General features: G+C 50.7%; 11 protein-coding genes across 11 annotated transcripts; 6 read left to right on the top strand and 5 right to left on the bottom strand.

Annotated features, from left to right (window-relative positions):
* Window positions 1-475: 475 nt before the first annotated feature.
* Window positions 476-1,032, top strand: N7468_002977 (SRPBCC domain-containing protein; the record flags this gene model as incomplete). The annotated part of the gene is made up of 3 exons (XM_058472274.1): window positions 476-535; window positions 585-734; window positions 796-1,032. 3 exons carry the CDS (start codon window positions 476-478, stop codon window positions 1,030-1,032), a joined length of 447 nt encoding a protein of 148 aa, XP_058331277.1.
* Window positions 1,033-1,549: 517 nt separating this feature from the next.
* N7468_002976 (1-aminocyclopropane-1-carboxylate oxidase) lies at window positions 1,550-2,709 on the bottom strand (the record flags this gene model as incomplete). The annotated part of the gene is made up of 2 exons (XM_058472273.1): window positions 1,550-2,275; window positions 2,329-2,709. The coding sequence occupies 2 exons, from the start codon at window positions 2,707-2,709 to the stop codon at window positions 1,550-1,552; spliced, it is 1,107 nt and encodes a 368-aa protein (XP_058331276.1).
* Window positions 2,710-4,519: 1,810 nt separating this feature from the next.
* On the top strand, window positions 4,520-6,382 carry N7468_002975 (uncharacterized protein; the record flags this gene model as incomplete). The annotated part of the gene is made up of 6 exons (XM_058472272.1): window positions 4,520-4,754; window positions 4,804-5,043; window positions 5,099-5,183; window positions 5,242-5,749; window positions 5,803-6,205; window positions 6,258-6,382. The coding sequence occupies 6 exons, from the start codon at window positions 4,520-4,522 to the stop codon at window positions 6,380-6,382; spliced, it is 1,596 nt and encodes a 531-aa protein (XP_058331275.1).
* Window positions 6,383-6,839: 457 nt separating this feature from the next.
* fahA (fumarylacetoacetate hydrolase FahA) lies at window positions 6,840-8,126 on the top strand (the record flags this gene model as incomplete). Its single annotated transcript, XM_058472271.1, has 1 exon — window positions 6,840-8,126. One exon carries the CDS (start codon window positions 6,840-6,842, stop codon window positions 8,124-8,126), a length of 1,287 nt encoding a protein of 428 aa, XP_058331274.1.
* Window positions 8,127-8,306: 180 nt separating this feature from the next.
* Window positions 8,307-8,975, bottom strand: maiA (maleylacetoacetate isomerase MaiA; the record flags this gene model as incomplete). The annotated part of the gene is made up of 1 exon (XM_058472270.1): window positions 8,307-8,975. The coding sequence occupies one exon, from the start codon at window positions 8,973-8,975 to the stop codon at window positions 8,307-8,309; it is 669 nt and encodes a 222-aa protein (XP_058331273.1).
* Window positions 8,976-10,130: 1,155 nt separating this feature from the next.
* Window positions 10,131-10,850, top strand: N7468_002972 (phosphoribulokinase/uridine kinase family protein; the record flags this gene model as incomplete). The annotated part of the gene is made up of 1 exon (XM_058472269.1): window positions 10,131-10,850. The coding sequence occupies one exon, from the start codon at window positions 10,131-10,133 to the stop codon at window positions 10,848-10,850; it is 720 nt and encodes a 239-aa protein (XP_058331272.1).
* Window positions 10,851-12,680: 1,830 nt separating this feature from the next.
* On the top strand, window positions 12,681-13,925 carry N7468_002971 (proline dehydrogenase family protein; the record flags this gene model as incomplete). The annotated part of the gene is made up of 2 exons (XM_058472268.1): window positions 12,681-13,051; window positions 13,106-13,925. The coding sequence occupies 2 exons, from the start codon at window positions 12,681-12,683 to the stop codon at window positions 13,923-13,925; spliced, it is 1,191 nt and encodes a 396-aa protein (XP_058331271.1).
* A 1,753-nt stretch (window positions 13,926-15,678) lies between these two features.
* Window positions 15,679-17,600, top strand: N7468_002970 (arylsulfatase; the record flags this gene model as incomplete). The annotated part of the gene is made up of 2 exons (XM_058472267.1): window positions 15,679-15,833; window positions 15,899-17,600. 2 exons carry the CDS (start codon window positions 15,679-15,681, stop codon window positions 17,598-17,600), a joined length of 1,857 nt encoding a protein of 618 aa, XP_058331270.1.
* A 187-nt stretch (window positions 17,601-17,787) lies between these two features.
* N7468_002969 (Alpha/beta hydrolase fold-1) lies at window positions 17,788-19,054 on the bottom strand (the record flags this gene model as incomplete). The annotated part of the gene is made up of 6 exons (XM_058472266.1): window positions 17,788-18,027; window positions 18,048-18,218; window positions 18,287-18,472; window positions 18,564-18,668; window positions 18,769-18,808; window positions 18,873-19,054. The coding sequence occupies 6 exons, from the start codon at window positions 19,052-19,054 to the stop codon at window positions 17,788-17,790; spliced, it is 924 nt and encodes a 307-aa protein (XP_058331269.1).
* A 176-nt stretch (window positions 19,055-19,230) lies between these two features.
* On the bottom strand, window positions 19,231-21,595 carry N7468_002968 (uncharacterized protein; the record flags this gene model as incomplete). Its single annotated transcript, XM_058472265.1, has 8 exons — window positions 19,231-19,310; window positions 19,500-19,809; window positions 19,862-20,248; window positions 20,312-20,754; window positions 20,815-21,106; window positions 21,160-21,199; window positions 21,260-21,288; window positions 21,350-21,595. The coding sequence occupies 8 exons, from the start codon at window positions 21,593-21,595 to the stop codon at window positions 19,231-19,233; spliced, it is 1,827 nt and encodes a 608-aa protein (XP_058331268.1).
* A 719-nt stretch (window positions 21,596-22,314) lies between these two features.
* N7468_002967 (short chain dehydrogenase/reductase family protein) lies at window positions 22,315-23,670 on the bottom strand (the record flags this gene model as incomplete). Its single annotated transcript, XM_058472264.1, has 5 exons — window positions 22,315-22,857; window positions 22,918-22,988; window positions 23,038-23,202; window positions 23,255-23,340; window positions 23,399-23,670. 5 exons carry the CDS (start codon window positions 23,668-23,670, stop codon window positions 22,315-22,317), a joined length of 1,137 nt encoding a protein of 378 aa, XP_058331267.1.
* Window positions 23,671-23,749: the final 79 nt, after the last annotated feature.

Below are 23,749 nucleotides of genomic sequence, written 5' to 3'. Positions count from 1 at the left end.
CTTTGTTTTCTTTCTTCTTCTTTTAATACCCCTTTCAGCATTTGCAGACTTTTTCCCGTGAAAAATGAGCCTTTGTTAGTTGGATCAAATTGAACCATTGCAACTTCAAAAACCTGGAATCCCACACGACGGATTCGGACAGCGAGGATATCAACTCTAGCTTGTTTCTGTCTCGGGAATATATAGTAGAGAGCAGTGTTTAGGCTCTAAAAGCGAGTTATATGGTAATTCTCATTAGTTTAAAGCATTTAGGATTCACCGCACAATTAGTAGCTTGAACTCCAAACAGGGGAGGTTGTCAAATAGAGGTCTATGACACTGCAAGGGGCCACTACACGTTTCATGAGTAGGTGCGGGGCCACACGACGCACCTCATCACATCTCGTATCCACACGCACCTTTCAGTATCATCCAACTAGCTCGCCAACCATCCCCCTTTCTATTCTTCAGCTCCTCTCCCCAGCCAGAATCGACAATGCCCCTCAACGAGACCAAGATCGAGATCGCTGCGCCGCCCGCGAAAGTCCGGGAAATTGTAGGTATCCCGGTCCAGAACCCAATCAGATCTGCTGACAACCCTCCAGCTCCTCAATTTCGCAGCTTACCCAGAATGGCACACCGAGTGGATCAAGGAGATCAAGATCCAACAGGAAGGCAAGACTGGTGCCGCCCTGACCGTCGGCGACAAGATTCAAATCAACGTCGAGGGATTCAAGTTCGTCGCCGAAGTCAAGGTAAGCACTCCCGAACCCGCGAGACAGATGTGTATACTCACAATTGAGCTCTGGGCTTCAGGAGAATTCTGAATCCCTCTTCTCCTGGCAGGGTCCGCCCGTCTTCACCATTTCGGGCTTGCATAAGTTCCATCTGGAGCCTCTCAAGGAGGGTGCGGCGACTCTTTTGACCCAGTCGGAGGAGTCCAAGGGCTTCCTGTCCTTCCTCTTCAGTCCCTCCATCCTGGGCAAGAAGCTGCAGGCCGATTGGAATGTCTTCAACAAGGACCTCAAAATTCGGGCTGAAGCTTCTGAGTAGGTTATTGGGTCCAATCTAGCCTGGAACAGCCATGATCTGCGGCCCCCTTTGTATTGCGACGGCCGGGGCCCTATGAACACCACCCTGTTGTTTGTTACCTGTCCATTTTCCCCTGGTACTTTTATTCTTCCCTTCCATGATCTGCAAATTTTTGTTATATACCACAATTTATCATTTGAATTAGCTTGAACTCATGTTGCTTTGTCAAGACGTGAGTTGCTTTCAGCAAACCGCAGCTTTTGCAGCTTTCATAATAAGCTTTGCTGGCGTCCTCGCCCGCAAGCCACCGAGTCACCATAACAAATAGGCCCGGGCAACTATCGACATTGCCGGAGCCTGCCACACCTACATCAGGTTTCAGCTCGATTATAGTTAACGAAAATGTTGATTTCAATATCCTACCATAGAATTGAACCGACAGCCTCGTACAGCCCAGTCTTCAGAAGCACACGCATGTCACATAACCCATAAAGCGAAAGAAAAAGAGAAGCAGCACATCCATCCTTATTGGTACAACCTAGACCTTCAGCCGCTGGCTCAACTTCTCCGTTCCCCGAATCTTCTGCCAGTCCATATCTTTCAGCTGATGCAAATCCAATCTGGGTCCCAACAGCCGACGTTTTCCCCACTCCTGCGAACTAATGTCCTCTTCGATCTGCTCCGCCGAGAGAGGCGGGATCACATCGGACCCGTCCAGCCGCTTCATCAGCGTCCCGTGCAGGGGCTTCGAAAAGTAGATCACGCTATATCGCGTGAGATCGCCCTGGTCACCGGGCGGCGCCATCACACGGTGGATGTTTGACCGTAGTAGCCCGTTCGTGAATTTGACAAGAGCGTCGCCCAGATTGATGATGCAATGGTTGGGCAGTGGGCGGACCCAGAGCCATTTCGAGTCATCCCGGGCCGGAGTGCCGGGGGGCAGGATTTGGAGGCCGCCAAGACGGTTGAAGAGGACTGTGACGCTGCCAAAGTCACTGTGGCCGCCCATTGACGTGCGGCGGTCGTCGATGGGTTGGGCCGGGACTCGGTTGAAGCGGATGGCGTCGCCAGAGGGGCTTTCTAATTTGTGGAAGCTTTGCAGCGTGCCTTCTGGGAGCTTGAGCTTGTCATTGAGAATCCTCAGGATCAGCATTGTGACGCTATGCGAATCTCTGGCGAAGGACGCGAGGAGATCTCTGTGGTTGTCCACGGTGGGAGGAGCGGGGAGTCGCTCGCCGGTTCCGAGGAGGTCGTCTTTGCTGATCTGGGGTTGGGTTAGTTTGGAACGATGAGCGTAGGTTTGCAATGGGGACTTACAGCAAAGGACTCATTACGGTCAACGTTTCCTTGGTAATCCACTATGGCGGCACCTTTGGCTTTATACCCCAGGTATGTCCCCCTTTCCTTGAAGTCATACGGCTTCCAGTCCTCTAAGCTGCGGTCAAATACTTCATCTTGAATGCTAAATAGCGATTGCGTTTCGTTGAGGAGAGATTTCCCCGCATCGGAATCATTCAGATAAAGATAAAAGAAGCCAAGGTCTTTGCATATCGTGTAAAGCTGCTCGGTTGCGGCTTCGTCATTCTGCAGGAGTTTCCCCAAGGAGATACGTGGAAGGGGGGCTATTGGGATGTCGGTAGGAAAGGGTGGAAGATCAGGGTAGTCGTCGAGAACGTCTCCTTCAAGCTTGTTAACCATGATGGGCTCTTGGTGGAGTGGTGCTTTGACTCGTATATTTGGATTTTGTATAATGTCCCACTGGCGGCGTGGTGGCTGGCCCCTGCGAGTTTTAAGATTCATATAGACCTAAGAGCCCTAGACCACCATGGGCGCGAGTTGGGACCACCATCGTACCATTCCTGCGCATCGTCTGTCGAAGGATGGATCGGTAGCCCCCACAAGGCACAATCCTTTACTCCAAAATGGGCCAGCCCCCAAAGCTTGTGGAGGGGGGAAGTAATGGCGTCACTCCTATCTATTGGCCGGGTTAGATATGCGACGATTTGAAGCCGAATGGGAAAGGTGTGTACTCTACCAGCCCCCATCGCCGGGACGAATACGGGCTGTCAAGCAATTGCCAAAAGGCTTATTTGGTCATAACACTCGGATCAATGAGATCCATTCGGGGCGGAAGATAAGACATTCATGGATCTGCAGATCATCTCTGAAGCTGGGATATTATGCCGAGGTCCGATGCTGTTGGCCGTTGGTTGTCAATCGATTCCTCCGATGCAATCGGCTGCTAGTCAATATTGAGCTAGTGGCAGAGTCCTGACGTCGCTACTATAGCTAGCAGCCAATTCCAGAGACTCTTGCATCATTATGGATCCTCGTGTGAATTAGTCTTCTTCCTTTTTTTTTTTGGACTTTTTGTTCCCTTCTATCCCTGGTCTACTCTGCCCGCTCTGGAACGGCCCCCGCCCCCTGATCGTCACTGCCCCTCATCGTATGTTGCGGATTCCAAAGCTCCTGCATCTTGCACTGGGATGGGATATTTTGTAGGTCGTCTACAGGACTGTTCGTATCGCGGACACTAAATTGCCAAGAGGCCCTAGATCTCCACTGTGTCGAAGCCAAGCAAAGACTAAAAGATCGGGCCGTAAATCGAACCATCCCCTAAGAGCCAGGGACCTTCCCCCAATCCGCGCGGGGGTTGGTCAGAGAGCTCGATTTTGTCTCAAAGGAATAAGCGTGGGCTCCACTAGCCATCGTCATATTCTTCCCGGAGTCTGTGGAGACACAAGCCACGTCACCGTCTCACCAGAAAAGGGAGCGGCGGTGCCGGCGGGGGCGATGATGGGGGGCGGAGCAAACAGTGCAGATAATATGCACCCATCATTTGCCAGTTGAGTTACGTCGGCGTTTCAAGTTTTTATTCAACAAATAGGAAGTTCTTCAGGATACAAGATATGTGAGATCCTTCAATGCTGCCAATAAGAAACGAGCGATTCGAGCCACTTCTGCCGGGGTTTATTCTCTCCGGGCTCCTTGCTCTCCTGAACGAGAGGGTGACGTACTCATACCTTGGAATACGAAATGCGATCAAGGGAAGCCTACCTGTGGGTTCGATCTAGCCCCTGGTATCTTTCTCTGCCATTCGTCAATAACAACTATGGAGATCTGCTCCTTGGAGAGATCGTCACGCTTCTGCTGGAAATTGATAAGGCGATTCTTCACAAGCGGCTTAAGTCCAATCTTACCTCTTGAATCGATCTTGCCTCCTGAAGGCTTTCTGACTCACCCGCTGTTTACTCAATACTAGCTCTACAAGACCATTGTAGTACAGCAGTCAATTGCTTTGTCAGGTACGAATATGCTGTGTCTGTACATTCCGACTGTTCCGAGTAGCATATTACCCGAGATGAAAAAGGTCAAACTCGAGACCAAATCCCAACATTAGTCTAAATCCATATATTCTGTTCTTCCTGATTATCCGTTGTTCATTTTCTGAATCTTTTCAACCCTGTAGTAGTCATTCTGGAGTCAAGTGATGACTGGCTGCTGGATAATGAAACGGTCACCAGCTATCCTCGCTGCATACTTGCCGTTAGCACTAGGCAAGATTGTTTGCTTTCCTGTTCAAAGCACAAGCGGATTAGTTCATGGCCATCCGGGGTCTCTGAGACCTGAAGTCTCAGTATATCTTGGCATACGGTACGCGACTCCACCGACGGGAGACCTTCGATTTGCTGCCCCAGTCGAATATAGCTCTAATGACACGATTCCTGGGAACTCTTATGTCGGTATATCCCACGATTTGTAGAAGACACTGCTGACATTAAGGCCTAAAAGGGACCGTGGGTACAGAATATCCATCACCCACTAAGATACAAACTGAGCAAAATAGAACATGCCCCGGCGCCGATGTGTTTATGCCACCCTATCCGGATGCAACCCCACAGTTCCAAACAATTATGAAAGCGTTTCTCGTGCCACTCGGACCTAAGAGCGAAGATTGTTTATATCTGAACGTCTGGACAAAGCCCGAGCCTCCTAAGTTGAAGCCCGTCTTGCTTTGGATACACGGCGGTCGTGAGTAGTGCGCTGGCCCTCATCTCAATTATTGCTCATGGATCTGCATCGACAGGGTTCGAGGTTAGCGGCGCACATGGCCCATACTACGACGGAGAAAGCTTGGCCGCCGATCATGATGTTGTAGTAGTGACAATCAAGTAAGCCCTTTGAAGAGCCCAGTAATACTATTAGAGCGCCATACTAACGCTGTCACAGCTATCGGCTGAATATATTTGGATTCTCAGGAGCCCCTGGTCTTCCACAAAATGTTGGCTTGCTTGACCAGCGCATGGCAGTGGAATGGGTGCACCAAAACATCAAAGCCTTCGGCGGAGATCCAGACCGAATCACCATCTTTGGCTCGTCTGCCGGCGGCGCTTCTGTGGATCTTTATGCTTACGCGTGGGCCGATGATCCGATCATCAGTGGCATCATCGCGCACTCGGGGACGGCCCTTAGCTTCCAGCCAAATACACCTGATCTGTCATTGGAAGCATTTTACAATGCTTCTTCCTTCCTTGGCTGCGAACACGAAGAGGATCCGGGGAAGGTCGTGGCCTGTGTTCGCGAAAAGCCGTTTGAGGATGTACTCAATGCTTCGTTCAGGGTTCCAGATCGCCCGTCTCTGGCCACCTCGGAGCCAGTATTCCATCCGGTTATAGATGGGGTCACGGTGTTTTCCAAGTACCTCAAAAGGTCTGCCCTAGGGAAGTTCGCTGCTATCGTGAGTCTCCAAGTCCACTCGAGCGAAGCCGTTGATGCTGACATCAAGAGCAGCCGTTCTTGGTAACCTGCAATAATCATGAAACAGGGATTTATAGAGTTACCTCTTACGCCGAAAACGTTACTCTCAGCGATCATGCTTGGAACGAATTTCAAAAGGCTGCTTTTGACTGTCCTAGCGGACGAGCTGCAAGGGACCGCACTGCGCATGGCATCCCAGCATGGCAGTCCCGCTATTTCGGCGACTGGGATAACTTGCGACTATATCCTACGAGCGGAGCCTATCATGCTAGCGACCTTGGCATGGTATTTGGCACTGCAGCGGGGATCAGTGGGATCCCGAATAGTGCACAGGAAAATAAGGTTTCGTCTTATATGGCGTCTGCGTGGGCGGCCTTTGCCCATGATCCGAAGGAAGGGTTGACGAACTTTGGCTGGCCTCAATATGGGTCCACAGGTATGTGTGGAAAATTTCAACTGTCTACAAAATGATTCTCACAACCATACAGAGAAATGCTTGGTTGGACTAGCTTACGAAAATGAAATTCACCCTCGGTTCTTTGATCCGGCCGAGTTTGAACATGGGTGTGCCGCATTGCATGGAGATACGAGTCTTGGAACAGGCGCGATATAAAGAATTTCGGTGGAGAGATAGTGGAGTATCCGGGCGATGACTTGAATATTCATTCTGGGATTCTCAATTTGACCTGGCCAGCGCAGCTCATCGGCGATCACTGCATCAGGATATCCGCGGCTTCGCGTTCTCTCCACATCATCTTATTTCCAAGGCTGGCTCTTGAGAATAGTCATAGCGAGCTTTTGACAACCACGATCGCATACCGGTCATCTTCATTACAATAGTAAGTACAATAGTCAGTAATTAAACACAATATCCCACGTACAAATAAAACTCCTGAATCTTTCCGAATCACCTACCGTTGACTTCCGCACCGGCTGGATGCGGGGAATTGTGTAGAACGGGGCAATTCCGCGCGGAAAGGTTGACCGAGGGGTAACCCAACAGTTAAGACCAAGTGAATTTACACGATGTGTGAGTTCTACTTATCCTCACCCACAACTTCACCTTCATAATGGCGTCGTGGCTACAAGTCCCCAAGAACTCACCGTTCTCTCTTGCCAACATCCCCTTTGGCATCATCTCCGCTCAAAATGCGTCGCGAGTTCCTGCGATTGCCGTCGGCGACCATGCTCTGAACCTCAAATCATTTGCGTCAAACGGTGGTTTCTCGCAGCTTCCCGAAATTCAACAGCACCTCGGGGTATTTGAGCAACAGACCCTCAATGCCTTCGCAGAACTAGGACGCCCAATACATCGCCAAGTACGCGAGTATCTCCAGAATGTGTTTCGCGCCGACACCCAGTTCCCGCAAATTCTGAAAGACAATGTGGCATTGCAGAAGTCAGCTCTGCTGCCATTGTCGGAAGTCACCAACCATGTCCCAATGCAGATCGGCGATTATACCGATTTCTACGCCGGCCTGAACCATGCCTACAACGTTGGTGTGCTGTTCCGTGGCCCGGAAAATGCTCTCCAGCCCAACTACAAGCACCTTCCTGTCGCCTACCATGGCCGTGCTTCATCAGTGGTCCCTTCGGGAACACCTCTTCACCGTCCACAGGGCCAGATCCTGGCGAATCCCGCCGCGAACCCCAAACTGCCTACCTTCTCTCCATGCAAGAGGCTCGACATCGAACTCGAGCTCGCGGCTTTCATCAGCAAGCCTAATGATCTCGGAAAGCCTGTCTCCATTCACGAAGCTGAAGATCACATCTTCGGTGTTGTGCTCATGAACGACTGGTCCGCCCGGGACATTCAGGCTTGGGAATACGTGCCTTTGGGCCCCTTCAACGCCAAGAACTTCGGAACCACAATCACCCCCTGGGTTGTTCTCCTCGATGCGCTGGAGCCCTTCCGCACTGTGGGTCTCGAGCCCGGTAACCGTGATAGCCTCTTGCCTTATCTTCGTGAGAAGCGCGCTGAGAACGCATACGAGATTCCGCTCGAGGTCGAGTTGACTAACCAGGGCGGCCAGCCTACACTTATCTCGCGCAGTAATGCACACAACCTGCTCTACTCCTTCTCGCAGATGGTTGCTCACCATACGATCACCGGATGTAATCTTCGTTCCGGTGACCTGCTGGGCTCGGGCACTATCTCGGGTAAGGAACCGAAGACAGAGGGCAGTCTCTTGGAGCAGACTAATGGCAAGACGCCTATTAAGCTGGCTGATGGGTCGGAGCGACTGTTCTTGGAAGACGGGGATACCGTTGTCTTGAGAGGCATGGCTGGTACAGAGGGTAACTACGTCGGCTTTGGTGACTGTGTCGGTACCATCTTGCCCGCTGTTCCTCTGTAAACCCGGCAGACAGCAGCATGGTAGGAACTTGGAATGAATACGAGACCAAAATCAAAATTTTACATACTTCAGCATAGCTCGTGGAATTTGAGTCCAATCACTTCCTCCGCTTTCAATCAATCCCAGTAATTCAAGCTCTGGCTACGTAGTGCCTTCCACCTGGACGTCCAGGTCCCACAATCACTCCGCCCGCAAGTCCTCTGGCGTATCAGGCTGCGTCTTCCAATGCCCTTTGTTAACCGCTTCCTCCTTTTCCAAGTTCTGGATAATCACATATGTTACCGGGAAAGCAGTCAGATCGACTCCAACCCTCTCTGCTCCCCAAGCCGCCGGGATCAGGCACAAATCCGCCATCGTGATCTGATCACCAACACTGAATTTCCCCGCGGATCGCTTCACAGTAGCCTCATACGCCTGGAGCCCCTCAACAATCAGATCTTTCGACCAAGTGGTCCGGTCAGCACCGAGGGGAGCCACCCGCCTCAGAATCTTAAGGTTCGTAACAGGCTGGACGTCACAAGCGATGATGGACGCCAGAGTTCGCACTTGCGCCCTTGCGTCTGTATCTTGGGGTAGAAGTGCAGGGCCTTGATTAGGGAATGCCTCGTCCAGATACTCGAGTGCGGCGAGAGACTGGGTGATTGTTACTGGCGGCGCTGTGTCACGTTTCACAATAAGGGCGGGGACGAGGCCGGATGGGTTGATGGCTTTGTGGGCAGGCGAGGACTGCTCATTTTGCAGCAGGTTGACGAATACCGGGGTGAAGTCGATGCCTTTGAGGTGTAAAGCTATACGCAGACGCGCCGAGCAGGAGGAACGGAAGTATGTATAAAGTGTTACTTCGGGCATGGTTGGTATGGATGGTTCAATCTCGAGTTTCCGATTTTCAAGGGAGATGAGTGGTTTAAATTGGATATATCTCGGGCCTCTTTACATATGAATATATCTACCTTTGACATTACCCCTCTCGAATGCCAACTACGTTGCGCAGAGCATCGATATTCGGAGTTCAAGAACCGCGATCTATAGCCGTTGGTGTGCGGAAATATTCCCGTGGAGCCGTTGCTTTCCGTTCCCTGCACTAACCAATCCGGGGTTAGGGTGCGACATTATGCGGGGTGCAGCCATGAGGGAAGCAACAACACTTACAGCTCAGACTTCAGGTGAAAAGTCCACTTTCAATCTGCTTGGAATCCTTTTTAGCCCAAAAATTACCATGCAATTGCCTTCAGCTATTGTAACTGTGTCTGGCTGTGTCTCGATACGTCGTGATGCGGGGGTAACAGCAGGGTCTTGTCCGAGCAGCGAGATGGCATCACGACGCCTGCCGTATCGCTAGCGGGTTTCGAAGCATGCTCTGGACTAGTGCTACTACACATGGGGTAAATATATATATAATTTTTTTTTTGGCTAAGCGAAGGTTGAGCTTTTGTTTCGATCACAAAATCGGACTCCGAGTCGGAACTGCGGGGCAGAGTCATATATATATCCGGGGTGACATGCGCTATACCAATGGCAATACGTGTGCGTAAAAACTTAAAGCATGGGTCTTAGCTCCACTCCCACTGGCGGGGTAAGTATTCATCACCTTGGCATTGACCAAGGTGTCCAGGATAACCTCCTTTTTACTTCAAGGTTCCCTGTTAAGCGACTCGGATGAAGACCGATGGAGTCATCGGAGCACAGTGGGCCGCCCGGGCATTAAAGCTCCGTACTCTCAGTACTCAGCACATAGCAGCATAGAACTCTCTCTTGAATCTCAACATTCGAACTACATCGAACTACAAGATCTTAAAATCGGTAGATTCAGGATATGACTGGCAAAAAATGATTTCCACTCGCTAGGCGAACCGTGCCGAGAGGCTTCAACTTGAACCTGAAAGAAATAAAAAAACCACATCCGCGAACCAGCCTTGATATTGGACAACCAGCATTCATTCTAGAAACATACCATCGTAAGTGAAATCCACGCATCAAGATCCGTCATTCTCACAAAGTACCTAGATGGACACCGAATACCGCCGGCTAGCAGCCACCATCCGCCAAAAAGCCCAAGCGCACCCCAAAAAGCGCTACATAGTAGCCATAGCCGGCGTCCCTGGCTCCGGCAAAACAACCACCGCGCAGGCCGTCGTGAAATATCTTAACGAAAACCCCGACACCCACGCTGCCCTTCTTTCAATGGACGGGTACCACCTGCCGCGCGCCACGCTGGACAAACTGCCCAACTCAGAAGAGGCCTACGTCCGCCGCGGAGCACCCTGGACCTTCGACGTAGCAGCCTTCGTCCAATTTGTCCGCGAACTGCGCGCCTGGGCTGACAGGATGCCTCTCGCACCGCCAGGTTCGGGCGGGTGGGCTGAAGAGGATGTTATCCGCGGGCCGACGTTCGACCACGAAGCTAAGGATCCTGTTCAGAACGGTGTTGTAATCACGCCGGATGCATCGATTATCGTCATTGAGGGGAACTATTTGCTGCTCGATGAACCGGGCTGGAGGGAAATTACGGGGCTTGTGGACTATAGGGTTTTTGTTGATACCGATTCCCAGGATGCGCGAGATCGGACGGCGAGGAGACATGTCAAAGCGGGCATTGAGAAGACGCTGGAGGATGGGTATCGGCGAGTTGATAGTAATGACTATTTGAATGGGATTACCATCCAGGGGGCGCTTTTGCAGCCAGATTTGGTGCTTAAGAGTGTGCCAGAGGAGATGTCGGGATGATTGGCATTAGTGGTTTGGCATGTTATAGAGGCCAACTCGTGGGGCTGTGGGTTAGTCCAATCCGATCTTGCTCCGTCACAAAATGTGCAATCTACTCAGTACACAATCGGATCCATGGATAAAGCACATCAAATTGCCTTAGTCTATACTAGCTCAGAAGACTCGTTCAGTCAGCGTCCTATTCTCCTCCCTTCTTCTTCCCTCCTTGACTTCACGATCTATCGAACTATCACAATGAAACATTCAAACAATCGTCTTAAATGCTACCTCAAGCGGCCGTATGAAGCGAAAAAAGAGATTCAGTCCCCTTGCTCTGAGGTTCCCCCCATGAATATGCTCGCTGGGCATCCCCCAGAACTAGTCTTGCTATTATGTGATTCGCTCTCGGTCGTTGACATTACTTGTTTATCCCTTTGCAATCATCGATTCCGTGCTATCTTTGCGCCAGCTCCTGAAGTCCCACCAGACGTGAGAAGCTCTTGGCCCTGCATAGACTACAACGAGACACCCCGGAATGCTTCTCTTGTGATATATGCCACGTTCTTCATCGGTATGATGGATCTGAAAGATTCGGACTAAGTGGATTGCACCACGAAAGATGATGCGGACTACCGTGATATATTTCATGCCTTCTGTCCCAGATCTAACTGACTATAACTCTCGTCAAGTTAAGAAGGAAGGTTCTATAACACACAACCTTTTACTTTCACTTTTAGCTTACTGCTTCTTCTTTCGCTTAGGTGAGACTTTTCTAAGGCGCTTAGGCTTCTGAGTATCCTTGTTCTGGTTTCTTTTATGAATCACGAAGCTAACACCGGTGGGAGCACCGGTGATCGTGGGCAAGAAAATCAGGAAGTAGATTGTGTTGAGGAGGGTGAGCCCAAATGTCCATCGCGTCGGAAAGGGCGATTTTACATGGTTACTTCTGAGAAAAGGTGCATTTATAGAGCGGCCAAGGTATGGCCGTTCTCGACCACTGGAGATCATGATTTCCTCACCAAGCTGAAATGGTCGAAACTGAGGAGCGGAGATTCGCCCGAAGGTTTTATGCCTCAACTAAGATCGGACCTTGTTACACCGTTTCCCCGTCTTTCGATTGTAGATAGTTATCTATGGCTTATATTGTAACATGTTTGGATTCCTATTATTAAATTTGCCACTCTCGGGAACAAAAGTCTATGAATTCATTGGCATGTATTGACGGCGTGCCTTCCGACGCTCTCGCAGCAGAACAAGCCCCACGTACGGCCGCCCTCCCGACCACACCACACTCTCCGGGGTTTGACTGAGCTAGACAACCCAACTCTTATCAGGCAAGGGAGTGCTGCCGACAAATCACACTCCAGATCTGAACTTAATCGGCGGGTTTGATCAACCAAATGGTTCACTATTTCCCCCGTCATCCATCTATCGGCTACGAACCCGATAGATGGCAATCTGGGGTTGCCAGAGAATAGAGCAGAGAGGCGGGGTAGCAGGGTTGTTGATAAGTAAACAGGCTGATCCGTCAAAGAATTCCAGTCCAAAAACACCAGCGCTTCTTGAAATAACCCTACCATGAGCCTCACAATTGTTGGAAAACCATTGGGTTATCGGGCCAGAGAGATCCTCCTTACACGATGTGTTGTCTTCCCAAGAGGAATTGTGAAAGTTCCAAAAGGCCATAGACTATCGTCTACGTCCACTCTCCAAGTTAATGTACCTAGTAAATCTGCTCCTGCTTCTCCTTCCGCTCCCTTGTCTGTTCTCCCAACGAGGGTTCTTCTTCGGTCCCTGTTGGTATGCACGATTTCATCCAAGCCACTCCTCCTCAACCTCTCCTTATCGGCAATGTCTATTCTGTCCAAGCCAAACCGAGGCCGGCTACTGGATGTTGACCGGAATCCGATCTTGCACGGCATTCTGAAGAAGACTTTCTACGAGCAGTTCTGCGCTGGTGAGAATAAGGCTGAATCCATAAGGACCATCAAGGAGCTGAAAGAAATGGGTTTCCGCGGTGTCATGATGACTTTTGCAAAGGAGACCGTTTTCGATCATAGCACTGGGAGCCAACAAGGGCTAGGCGTTGCAGCGCTGGAGGGTGAAAAGGCCGGCGAGCATCTTCCCCTCAGCGTCACGCAGTGTGCCAATATCGAGGCATGGCGCCAGGGAACCTTGGAAACGGTTGATCAATTATCAGAAGGTGACTGTCTCGCTACTAAGTACATATCACTATCCCCTTCCTCCTAATCGACCCTATGCTGATGTTGATATAGGTTGACTGGGGCTGGCCCTAAAGTCACTCAAGCTTTCACTGCCGGCGATCTTCCACCCCAACAAATGATCGACGCGCTCCACGAAATCAGCCGGAAGTGCAAGGAGCGCAAAGTCCGTATCTTGGTCGATGCGGAATCCCACCACTTCCTCTCCGGTATCCTTCGAGTGACTCTCGATCTCATGCGCGAGTACAACCGTGACGGTTACGCCGTCGTCTATAACACCTACCAGGCTTACCTGAAAGAAACCCCTGCCACTCTCGCTAGACACCTGGCTGCCGCCCAGCAGGAAGGCTTCACACTGGGCCTCAAGCTTGTCCGCGGAGCCTACATCGCATCTGACGAGCGGGCTCTTATCCACGACACGAAGCAGTATACCGATAATGCGTATGATACGATTGCCCAGGGTGCCTTGAAGCAAGAAATCGGTGACTTTGGCACCAAGACCCCCTTCCCTTCTGTAAACCTCTTCCTCGCTAGTCATAACAAAGCGAGTCTCATCGCTGCCCACCAGCTCCATAAGCAGCGGTTGGATACAGGTCTGCCTACTGTTCCTGTCGGATTCGGTCAGCTTCACGGAATGTCGGACGAAGTCAGTTTTTCGCTCCTGGCCTTGAAGGATAGTAATGGGGATCCAGAGGTATACAAGTGCTCGACATGGGGCACTGTGGGCGAATGTTTGGCCTATCTTCTGCGAAGAGCCACGGAGAACCGTGATGCGGTGCTGCGAACCGCTGATGAGTATGATGCATTGAAAATGGAGTTTAAACGGAGGTTTAAAGCGGCTTTTTCTTTGTCTGGGGAAGATAGGAGTATATAATTCCTCGGCTCGCTAAGCATACGTGATTAATTGGTTTAGAGCCTCTACAGTGATCCGATCTCCGGGCGCCTGTAAGAATATCGGATCAATGTTTACATGGGCCTTCCATGATCCTCTAGAGGTCGTGAATCTTCACCCCAACCCTAGCCGAATCATCGAAGGACCTCCGACGCACGAGCTTCCCAGACGGACCATGACCAGAAGACGCGCCCGTCACCCGCCTCACACTACTCTCACCTTCCAGCCATATGAATCTTTTCTTCAAGTCAGTAGTTTTTTTTGTCGAGCTCTTTCAGCTCATCCTACAGGTCTTTGACAGCCCAAGCTCCAGATCTTCCTCTTTCCCAGCTTTCTTCATGACATTACAGGCCGCCCATCACTTCCAAACCAGAGGGTATCTTCAGGCCCCTTTTCAAAACCCTGGATGGTTGCGGGTCGGGTCTGATCTGTCCTCGGTTTCTTTGCTGGTTGCTGAGTATCCTTAGTCAAGGGGGGATTCGGCCCTTCCGTCTCTAGGGGGATGATTTCTCCGAGGACCAGGTTGGGTCAGACGCCGTTCGGAGTGGAGCGTATCCGTGGAGCATTCTTGTCATGCTCTCGACTCTTCGAGGTCCGAGCCTGAGCGTTAAGCTCGGTTCGGATTCGTTCGTTCTCCTTTCTTAGTCGAGCATTCGCACAGATCAACTCTCCTACTTCCGCTTTGTTCTGTACTTTTGCGTCTATTTATAGCCTGAGCGACGTAGCGAAAAGAGGGATCTTCAGACCTAATAAAAGGTCCACTTTAGGTTGCTTGTCTGCTCTCGCTGGCCCAATGGCCTTTATGGGGAGTTGACAAGATATGCTGAATGATATGATAGTTTCATTGGCGTCCATGTCAGCTTCTGGCTCAAAGTAGACACGGTGTAGATCAGCTTGAGGATTTGAGGGTCCTTACTTCCTGAGAGGGGGTCAAGGAGGAAGGGGAGAAGAGGAGGGGAGGGACAAAAAGGAAAAGGGTAGATATTTGCCAAGGTGGCAGATATGTTGTTTTATTATTCCGTTCTGCAGAGCAACTCATTTTGAACTTGATCGTCTTCTGCAATTCGTGGGCTAGGTTCGTCATTGCTTCCGCTGGGCGTATGCTCTGGTTCGGACGATTTCACTTTCAACGCCACTCTGTCCCAATTGCATCGATCAGGGTCAGACGTGTCTTCTAGTGCCCTTGATAACTTTTGATGACCCGGATCTGCATCTGAGCTTTCTCACTATCCAGGCACGCACCCCAGGTTTCAACGAGCTGTTCCTCATACTCGTCGCACTCTGGAGCCGAAGCGGGGAGATGTAATGATGGTACATTGATACTGTTCTAGAGGCTCCCTAAGAAGGTAAGGCCTACGTGACGAGCGCCGGCTAACAGAGATGAATTAAAATTTGAAGTAAAGGTTGAAGTAAAATCTGAAGAGATAAGAGAGGGTGAAACGAGAGATAAATCAGAGATAAGAGAAGATATAATATCTCAAAAACGACAGAGGGGGAAGCAAGCCGCGTGGAGAAGGCGGCAGCTGCACATCAGCCGTGCAGCCGACAGCCGATTGGCGATTGATACCAGCCGAGCACGACATTTTGGAGTCTCCAACCAGCCAAAGAGATCATGAAATTAGAGGAGGGCAATTGAGGGGCTGCAGATCACTTATAAACACGCTATGCTACCCCTCATCTCGTCAACTTTTCTTCTTATTCCCAGAAGGAGGTTATTTTCTATTTAACGATCAAAATGCCCAAACGTCCCAATTTCCTCGTCATTGTCGCTGACGACCTCGGTTTCTCCGACGTGGGCTGCTTCGGCGGCGAGATTCGCACCCCGCACATTGACCAGATCGCAAAGGAGGGACTGCGTTTCACCGATTTTCATGCTGCCGCAGCATGCTCGTACGTATCGCCAGCTTGAGATGATTACCGGGAGGGACATGGCTAATCCAGGTACCTCCGTCCAGCCCCACACGAGCCATGATCATGACCGGCACCGACCACCACATCGCCGGGTTGGGCAATCTGATCGAGTGGACAAACATCTCTGGCCAGAACGGCCCTAAGGGCTCGGCTATGAGCACTGCGCCGCAGCGCGGTATGCCTGGCTATGAGGGCTACTTGAACGAGAGGGTAGTGGCATTGCCCGAAGTCCTGCGTGATGCGGGCTACCACACTGTGATGTCTGGAAAGTGGCATTTAGGGTTGACGCCAGAGCGTTCTCCTCACAAGCGCGGTTTCGTCCGCTCCTTTGCCCATCTGCCTGCTTGCTCGAACCACTATGCTTATGAGCCGCAGCTGCGGGACCAGGACGACATCCCCACTTTTATCGAAGCGAGCTACATTGCTTTGCACAGTGAAGATGGCGAGTATGTGCGCCATCTCCCGGAAGGATGGTATTCATCTGACGGCTACGGTGACAAGATGGTAGACTATCTCCGTGAATGGAAGGAATCTGGAGGCAGTGAGGGCCCTGATGGGAAAGGTGACCGGCCCTTCTTTGGTTATCTGCCCTTTACTGCACCCCATTGGCCGCTTCAGGCTCCTCGTGAATATATTGATCACTACCGTGGTGTGTATGACGAGGGTCCCGACGCTCTTCGGCTGAAGCGTCTCCAACGGCTCAAGGAGCTAGGCATGGTGCGCGAGGATGTTGAGCCGCACCCCGTGGTCGCAGACGAGGTTAAGGAGTGGGATGAATACACGGACGAGGAGAAGAAAAAGTCCTGTGTTGCAATGGAAGTTTTTGCCGGAATGGTAGAGTGCATTGACGCCAATGTGGGCAAAGTAGTCGAATACCTGCGCTCCATCGACGAACTCGACAACACCTTCGTGTGCTTCATGTCCGACAACGGTGCCGAAGGGGCTGCCTACGAAGCCTACCCTATGGTTCAAAACGGCGTCATGCCCCACTTGACCAAGTACTACGATAACAGGATCGAGAATTTGGGTGCTGGGAACTCTTTCATCTGGTACGGCCCGCGCTGGGCTCAAGCCGCTACTGCCCCTTCGCGCCTATACAAGGCGTACACTACCGAAGGTGGTGTTCGAGTCCCATTCACATGCCGCTTCCCAAAGCATATCAATGTGACACCCGGGGATTCGATCGCGGGTCAAGGAGGTATCTCGGATCAGTTTGCTACGGTCATGGATTTGGCCCCTTCTATCCTTGACATGGCCGGCATCAAACATCCTGCCCCGACGTACCAGGGTCGTGAGATCGTTGAGATGCGTGGTAAGAGCTGGTATCCGTATATCACTGGCCAGAGCGACCGCATTCACCCCAAGGATTTCATCCAGGGATGGGAGACCTGTGGCCGAGCTGCCCTGCGCTATGGCGACTGGAAGATTGTCTTCCTGCCCAAACCCAAGGGTCCCGAAAAATGGCAGTTGTATAACCTTATTCAGGATCCTGGTGAAATCCACGATCTGGCAGATAAAGAACCTGAGAGGTTGAATCAGCTTCTGAAGCTGTGGGACCAGTATGTGCTTGAGACTGGTGTGATCCCTCTTTGCCCTCAGCTGGGTGAGTTCTTAGAGGCTACCGAGGCTCAGATGCCCGAGAATGCTTGGATGGAGTTCGACTACTGGAAAGAGGGCGCTCGGGATGCCCCTGAAAAGTTCAGCCGCCATCCACCGCGGTTCCAGCGAGTGGTGAAGCAAATTTAAAGAGTTCAGTGCCCGGGACGCTGATATGGATAAATGACAATAATGGCAAACTTGAAACGAAAATTCCCATCCAAAGTTCTCACTTACATAACGACTACCTCTAAGCTGCGTTGCTTCATGGTTGCATCGTGTAGAATAGACCCGGGGCAAGAACTTAAAACCAAAAGAACTCTATTAGTCTATGAATCTAGGATATACTATATTCTAATTTCTTCAATATCCCCGGGTCTACGATGATTCCAAAAACTTGATAACGGCTATCAGAAGTCAGCACCGAGTCGGTCTCAGATTGTAGGGAGATCGCATGCTTACCTTGTCGGAACGCCTCCGGATTCTCAGAAATGACCCAGTGGCCCGCCTCAATATCAGCGATCTGCGCGTTCGGAAAGAAACGCTTGATAGCGGGAACAGTGTCGTCCGACACGATCTCGATTTGGTTCCTCGCACAAAAAGCGTGGGGCCATCATATTTGACAGCATCAGACTCGCCGAACGGGAAGTCACCCATCTTGTCAAGCGAATCGCCGAGGACCGAGAGGGGCACTCGGAATTTCATGGTTTTTTTATCTTCCTCTGAGCGAATCAGATTGGTAAGGAGGAATTGGCGGATTCCAAGCGACTTGATAACACGGGATTAGCACTGGTGGCTTCCAAAAATAAAAAGATAATGGAGTAAGCAAGACACACCTCTTCAAATTCCTGGAGAATCTTATCCGCATCAGACTGCTTTGTGACCTTAGCCTTTTCGATCTCTTGCATGCCCCGCACATATCTCGGGAAATCGCTCTTCAAGCTCGCGTTGACGGGCGCGTTATCGACTGGAATTAGAGCTGAGACGCGCTCCGGCGAACGAAGGGCGACGGTCATTGCAGCCTTGGCACCCCTGTGAAGCATTAGCCATGGTGTGTTTTAAGCGACTATTACATTACATCTTTCAGACATACATGGAGTGACCAATCAGCACGCATTTATCGAGTTTCTGCTGCTCCAAGAATTCTTGGACATCTTCGGCCATGACATCATAGTTGTGTTCCGGCGCATGGAAAGAGTGGCCATGGTTGCGCAAGTCCTAAAACGAGCATCAGAATGGACTGCTTCCTTCGCTCTAATTGCTTCATGATTCGCATGGCACGCCTATCAATTGCAATATGCCAGGATGGTATACATACCAGAGTGAATGCGCGACATTTAAGATCGCGAGCTAAAGCTCTTCGCAAGGATGACCGTTAGACCGCTGGCCGGGCAATCGAACTGAAAAACGACGCAAACATACTTGCTGATACTCCGGTTGTTCTGCTTGGATCCAAAGAGTCCATGCAAGAATACGATTGGATCACGAACTGCGTCGCCACTCTCGGGCCCAAAGACTTGGTAAGAAAGCTCTGCTTGAGCGACACGAGCCGAGGAGAAAGCGCGAATCCCGTGAGTGCTTCGTGAGGCAACACGGGCGAACATCTTTGGGATCTATCAAGGATGTTAACGTGTTAATCTTGAACTTTAGACATGGAAGCTTGATACGTGCGCCAAGGCCTGGGTTGTTTCAGGTCTGATTTGGCGCATCGATTGAAAGGGCTGAGATTACACATACAGTATGTTCAAGATATAAGGCGTTGTATGTAGGTGCGTCGAGTCTAGCGGAGGAAAGCCTCAGAGGAAGACGCGGATCTCCCCGAGACGAAGCTCTTCGAACGCGCGCTTGGACCCGCTTCCACTGCATGGCCAATCACATATAACAAGTCACATGATCCGTCTCAATACCCAGTACATTCTATCATCGTGGATCATAACATACACCAGTACGAAAAAAGACATGTCGTATCAGCAACCCAGGAAATCCGTCCATAATTTACAAGCACGCTATTTCACAAATCATGCGTATGCGGTGTCGAACTCGACTTACCCGTGATCTTCTTGCGGGAATTTTGCAAGAACGTCTTCGCCAAAGAGCGATAGATCGTCTTACCCTCCACGGTATCGCTAGCAAAACCAAAGATAATCAAAAGCAGGATGGTCAAGACAAAGATCACTGCGAAGGAAACCCAGTAGTCAGCCTTCGTATATCCGCCTTTCACCCCAACAAGCTCTGTCGAGAAGTAGGCTGTCATCAAGCTGACTGGCAGAAATAGCATGGTTGCTTTTGCTAGCAAAATAGTGATTCTTGTTAACTTCTCGACGGCCTGCGAGTCCTTCAATGCAATCAAGTTGAAGTTCTGCGGGGCTGATTAGCAATGCAGCACCTAAAAAGCTCGAAAGAGTACGTACCAGGAATGTTAAAGAGTCCTTCTCTGAAAGACAGGTTTCAATCTCGCTCAGGCAGTATAAGTTGATCCGATCCACTAATCTTTCAAATCGCGCTACTGCCGCCGAGCTCAGCAGCACCCCCACAGTCTTATCGGAAGTGCCAAATTGACCATTGCTCAGCGACCCCTGTCGCAGATCAAAGTCCGTTTCACTAAGTGTGCCCATATGAGACAGCAGCGGCTTGGGGTTTGTGCGGGCCTCGTCACGGAGCCCTCGCTGCCGCTGCAGGACTCGACGCATGATCAACTCATAGCTCTGGTACACACGCTTGAGAACAGCCAATCGTCGGCCAAGCGAGTGTAGTTCACCCACGAGGTCTACGTCCGGACGGTGAAGCATATTGCTTCGCTGTGAAGATCAAAATCAGTGTTAATTATTTTGCTCATGCGAAGCTTCGGGGGAGAGCCATACCAGTCTTTCAAGAGAAACGCCATATTGATGCTGTCGCTTTGCGATCAACCCATAGCTCGACACCCAATCATCAAAAATATAATAAAAGATCAAGCTGGGCCCATCTTCCGGCTGAATGCTCGCTTGGTCTGGGTCATCATTGAAATGTCGGACTCGGACAGTAACCAAAGACTCGCTTTCCGATGTGTTCGCATGCTGTTTTGATACCCCGGAGACGATAAAACGTATGTTTCGGCGGACCACATCGACAACCTTCTTCTGGTCGGATTGTAACTCGTGCTGTCTCGGAAATGGGTTTTCTTGCATAGAAATGACTGTTCCGTCATCGCAAAGAATTAACCAGGTCCATATCCGAGTTCCCTCTGGCAAGTCCCTGCCGTTCTCGTTCATTCCCGGGCTGACGCCCTCCGCAACGAATAAGGTATTGTAGCCGAGGCATGTATCTATCATTGGCTGAGCTTAGATTATGGTGTGCGAAGCGGGAAAATGATGCCAATGCTTACACCGGGGGCCGTAGTCCACAGAGGAGAAATGCCAGATCTGATCTATCACTTGTGAGAACGTAAGGCGTTTGGAAGATGAAGTATCGTGCGTAGAAGCAGTCTTCTCAGAAAGATCCTTCAGGGCAGTTGCATTCTCGAGATCCTCAAGCTCGTCCCGTAAAACCGGGTTTATCTGACTTGACTGTGAGTGCCTCTTCTTGGCCTCCGGGGCCTTTTGGGGCTTTCGCGTCACAGGTTCTGTGCACATTAGACCCTGGAGGCGTTCTGATACTCCATAGCGAGATGTGATCAACTAGGCACAGAAACGTTAGCTGATGCAAGTACGGAGGCGTGATTGATCCATACTTTGATTGTGTCTTTTTGCTCTTCGGGTGACCATATATTGCTGCGATCAGCATTAGCTTTATCTCGTAGCATGTAATCTCTCTTCCTCGGTTTGACTTACATCCACCTTGTCCCGAAACATCTCGCTCGCTACCACGCATTAGCTCTCAACATTCTCGAAATTCGTGCGGAGGCCTAGATAATAGCGTACTCGTTTGCTCAACAGAGATTGAAAATCATTCGTCGTTAAATTTGTGGCACAGAAGGCATCTTCATTGCCGAAATCCAGAACGAAATTGCGCGTATCTGGTTCCCCGAGCCGCTTCATGTACCGGACAAATTGAATGGGGTCATCAATATCTTGGAACTTGTCCTTAAAATCGCCACTAGTTGTTTTCAAGCCCGCATAGTATTCCTGTGGGTTGAAAGCGTCCCACGAATCTGCCAAATCTGCCATGTCAGGCGCTGGCGTGCATGTGCCGATCGGTGTTTACGCAGACAGCTCAGCAAGAACACGACTGGACCGTCTTTAGATATGCGACGCTGTGCAAGTTCGTTGTAACGCCGCCCAGGTTTGAGAAGAAGGGGCGCAGCATTCCGCTATAAATAAGAGCGCGTCCCTAGGCATCAGTACAGGGGGCGAGTGACCTCCTACCGCAGTCACGCTTAAGCGCCGCAGTCAGCTGCAGCCCCGCAGCATCTCAATCCATCCCTGATCGACGCGATGCGTATTCACCCTGTTCAGCTGCAAAAAACAAGCACAGCCAAGAAGATCAGAAAAGCTTGGGCGAGGATGCTCTGAAATCCACGTGCCCTGATAATATTACGTCTCACACAGATGGTGGGCTTGTAACTACTTGCACTGCCCCGGACTTGCTACGCGCCGCAACTAGTACCGATCGGGATAGCGTATCTATTTTCAGATACAGAGTTAGATGTTGCAAATCATGATTAGATTGACATCTTGGAACGAGTATAGATTCTAGGTGCCATTTCTCGGGTAGATCTCTCGTCAACCATGGTTCCTGTCGGGTAAAACCAGTTGTCCACCGGGTGGCTGTTCTTGTGTATGCAAGTCATCCATCAGCCTCCAACTCAGCGGACAAGTACCAGGTTCAAATGAACATCTCGTTCATACTATTGTGATACCGAAGACTTCGGAAAGATGTTAGCAGATTAGCCAAGTGTCCCAGGGGGCGGAACAGGCTCTGAGTCGGCTGCCACGTCCACTGCAAAACTAGCGGAAATGAAGTCCTCCAGCTCTTCGCTGACAGTCTTGAGCTTCTCCTTTACGCTCGCGACGCCCTCTTGGCCTACTATATGCCGAGAAGGTGGGTTTTCATGGCCCCCGATCGACGTGATGGCGTAAACTGTCTCAGATACCAGCACTTCGAGATGAGCCGAGCTTAACGGCGGATGAACAGAGACAACTTCCGGGGAAGAAAATGGACCACTTTCGACCGAGCTGACGCGGTTGCTATTTTGCGGTTCGCTTGGCTGATGGTTGGGCTCGGAGAGGCCTTCTAATTTTGCATCTGGTAACTGGGGAACAAGATGATTGAGTATCCCCCGGAATAGAGGGGCATGGTTATACGCAGGAGAGTATGCAGGGACCATTGGTGGTACACTTGTGACGAGGTTTGTCAGGATACCGATTTCGATGCTGCATTGAAAGATTGTGACCTTGATGTCGAAAGGCGCGACCTCGAATGCCAGACTCTGAAAAGAAGTCAGTTGAGCAACGCGCGAAATGTCGCCAAGATACTGATCAACCCTTACATCACAGAATCCTTCCAGGGCCCACCCGGATGCGCAATACATTCCAAGACCAGGAGTTCCAATATGCGCCGCTATGCATCATTAGAACCGCAATATTAGACCCAAGAACCGGCAACTTACTGATCCCCGATACTATCATGATATGGCCGCAACTCTCTTTCCGCATATGTGGCAGCACGGCCTTGATTATATTGAGTGGGCCAAAGTAATTCGTTTCGAACTGATCGCGGACGAGGTTCAGGGTTTGCTGAGAAGCCGAAAGCTCCTCGACAGTTCCGACCAAAGCTGTCTTGATAAATTTTATTATGATTTCCACTATCGAAGGGGTATTTCGTACTTTGACTCGTGCAGCAAAGAAGGATATCGACTCGACCGAATACATGTACGGCTTCGGCAACAACGGCTTGACATTCACCCATCATTCTAACAAAGTTCCCACATTAGGACAGTAATCTTCGCACCACTTTTGTATGAGACATACCTGATATCCAGCGGAATGGCCTTCATCCGCTTCTCCCATCCTTCGTCACCACGCGCCTGGACTTCGGCCATGAAGCTTTCGAATCCATCTCTCCGGCGCTGATCACGCTCCAAAACCGAATAGGCGAGCCCGAGCAGAGCATAGTCACCGTGCGCCAGCACCTGCCGAGCAACTGAGATGCCAATTGGCGAATCTCCAGCAGTGATTAACCATACCCGCGGCTCGCTGTGGGACGGGAAATGTTGCGTGCGGGGGTCGGGTTGGTTATCCATTTGGTCGGCTCCTGTACTGGAGCCCAGTACCCATCGCGCGATCTAGGACAAGCGATAGTAATCGGGCGGGATCCGAGAG

The sequence above is a fragment of the Penicillium chermesinum genome (assembly GCF_028974085.1).
Source record: "Penicillium chermesinum strain IBT 19713 chromosome Unknown utg000003l:1.0-5111272.0:1.0-5115320.0, whole genome shotgun sequence".
Classification (NCBI taxonomy): Eukaryota; Fungi; Ascomycota; class Eurotiomycetes; order Eurotiales; family Aspergillaceae; genus Penicillium; species Penicillium chermesinum.
Note: the sequence above shows the minus strand (reverse complement) of the source record. Positions and strands in the feature narration are given on the sequence as shown.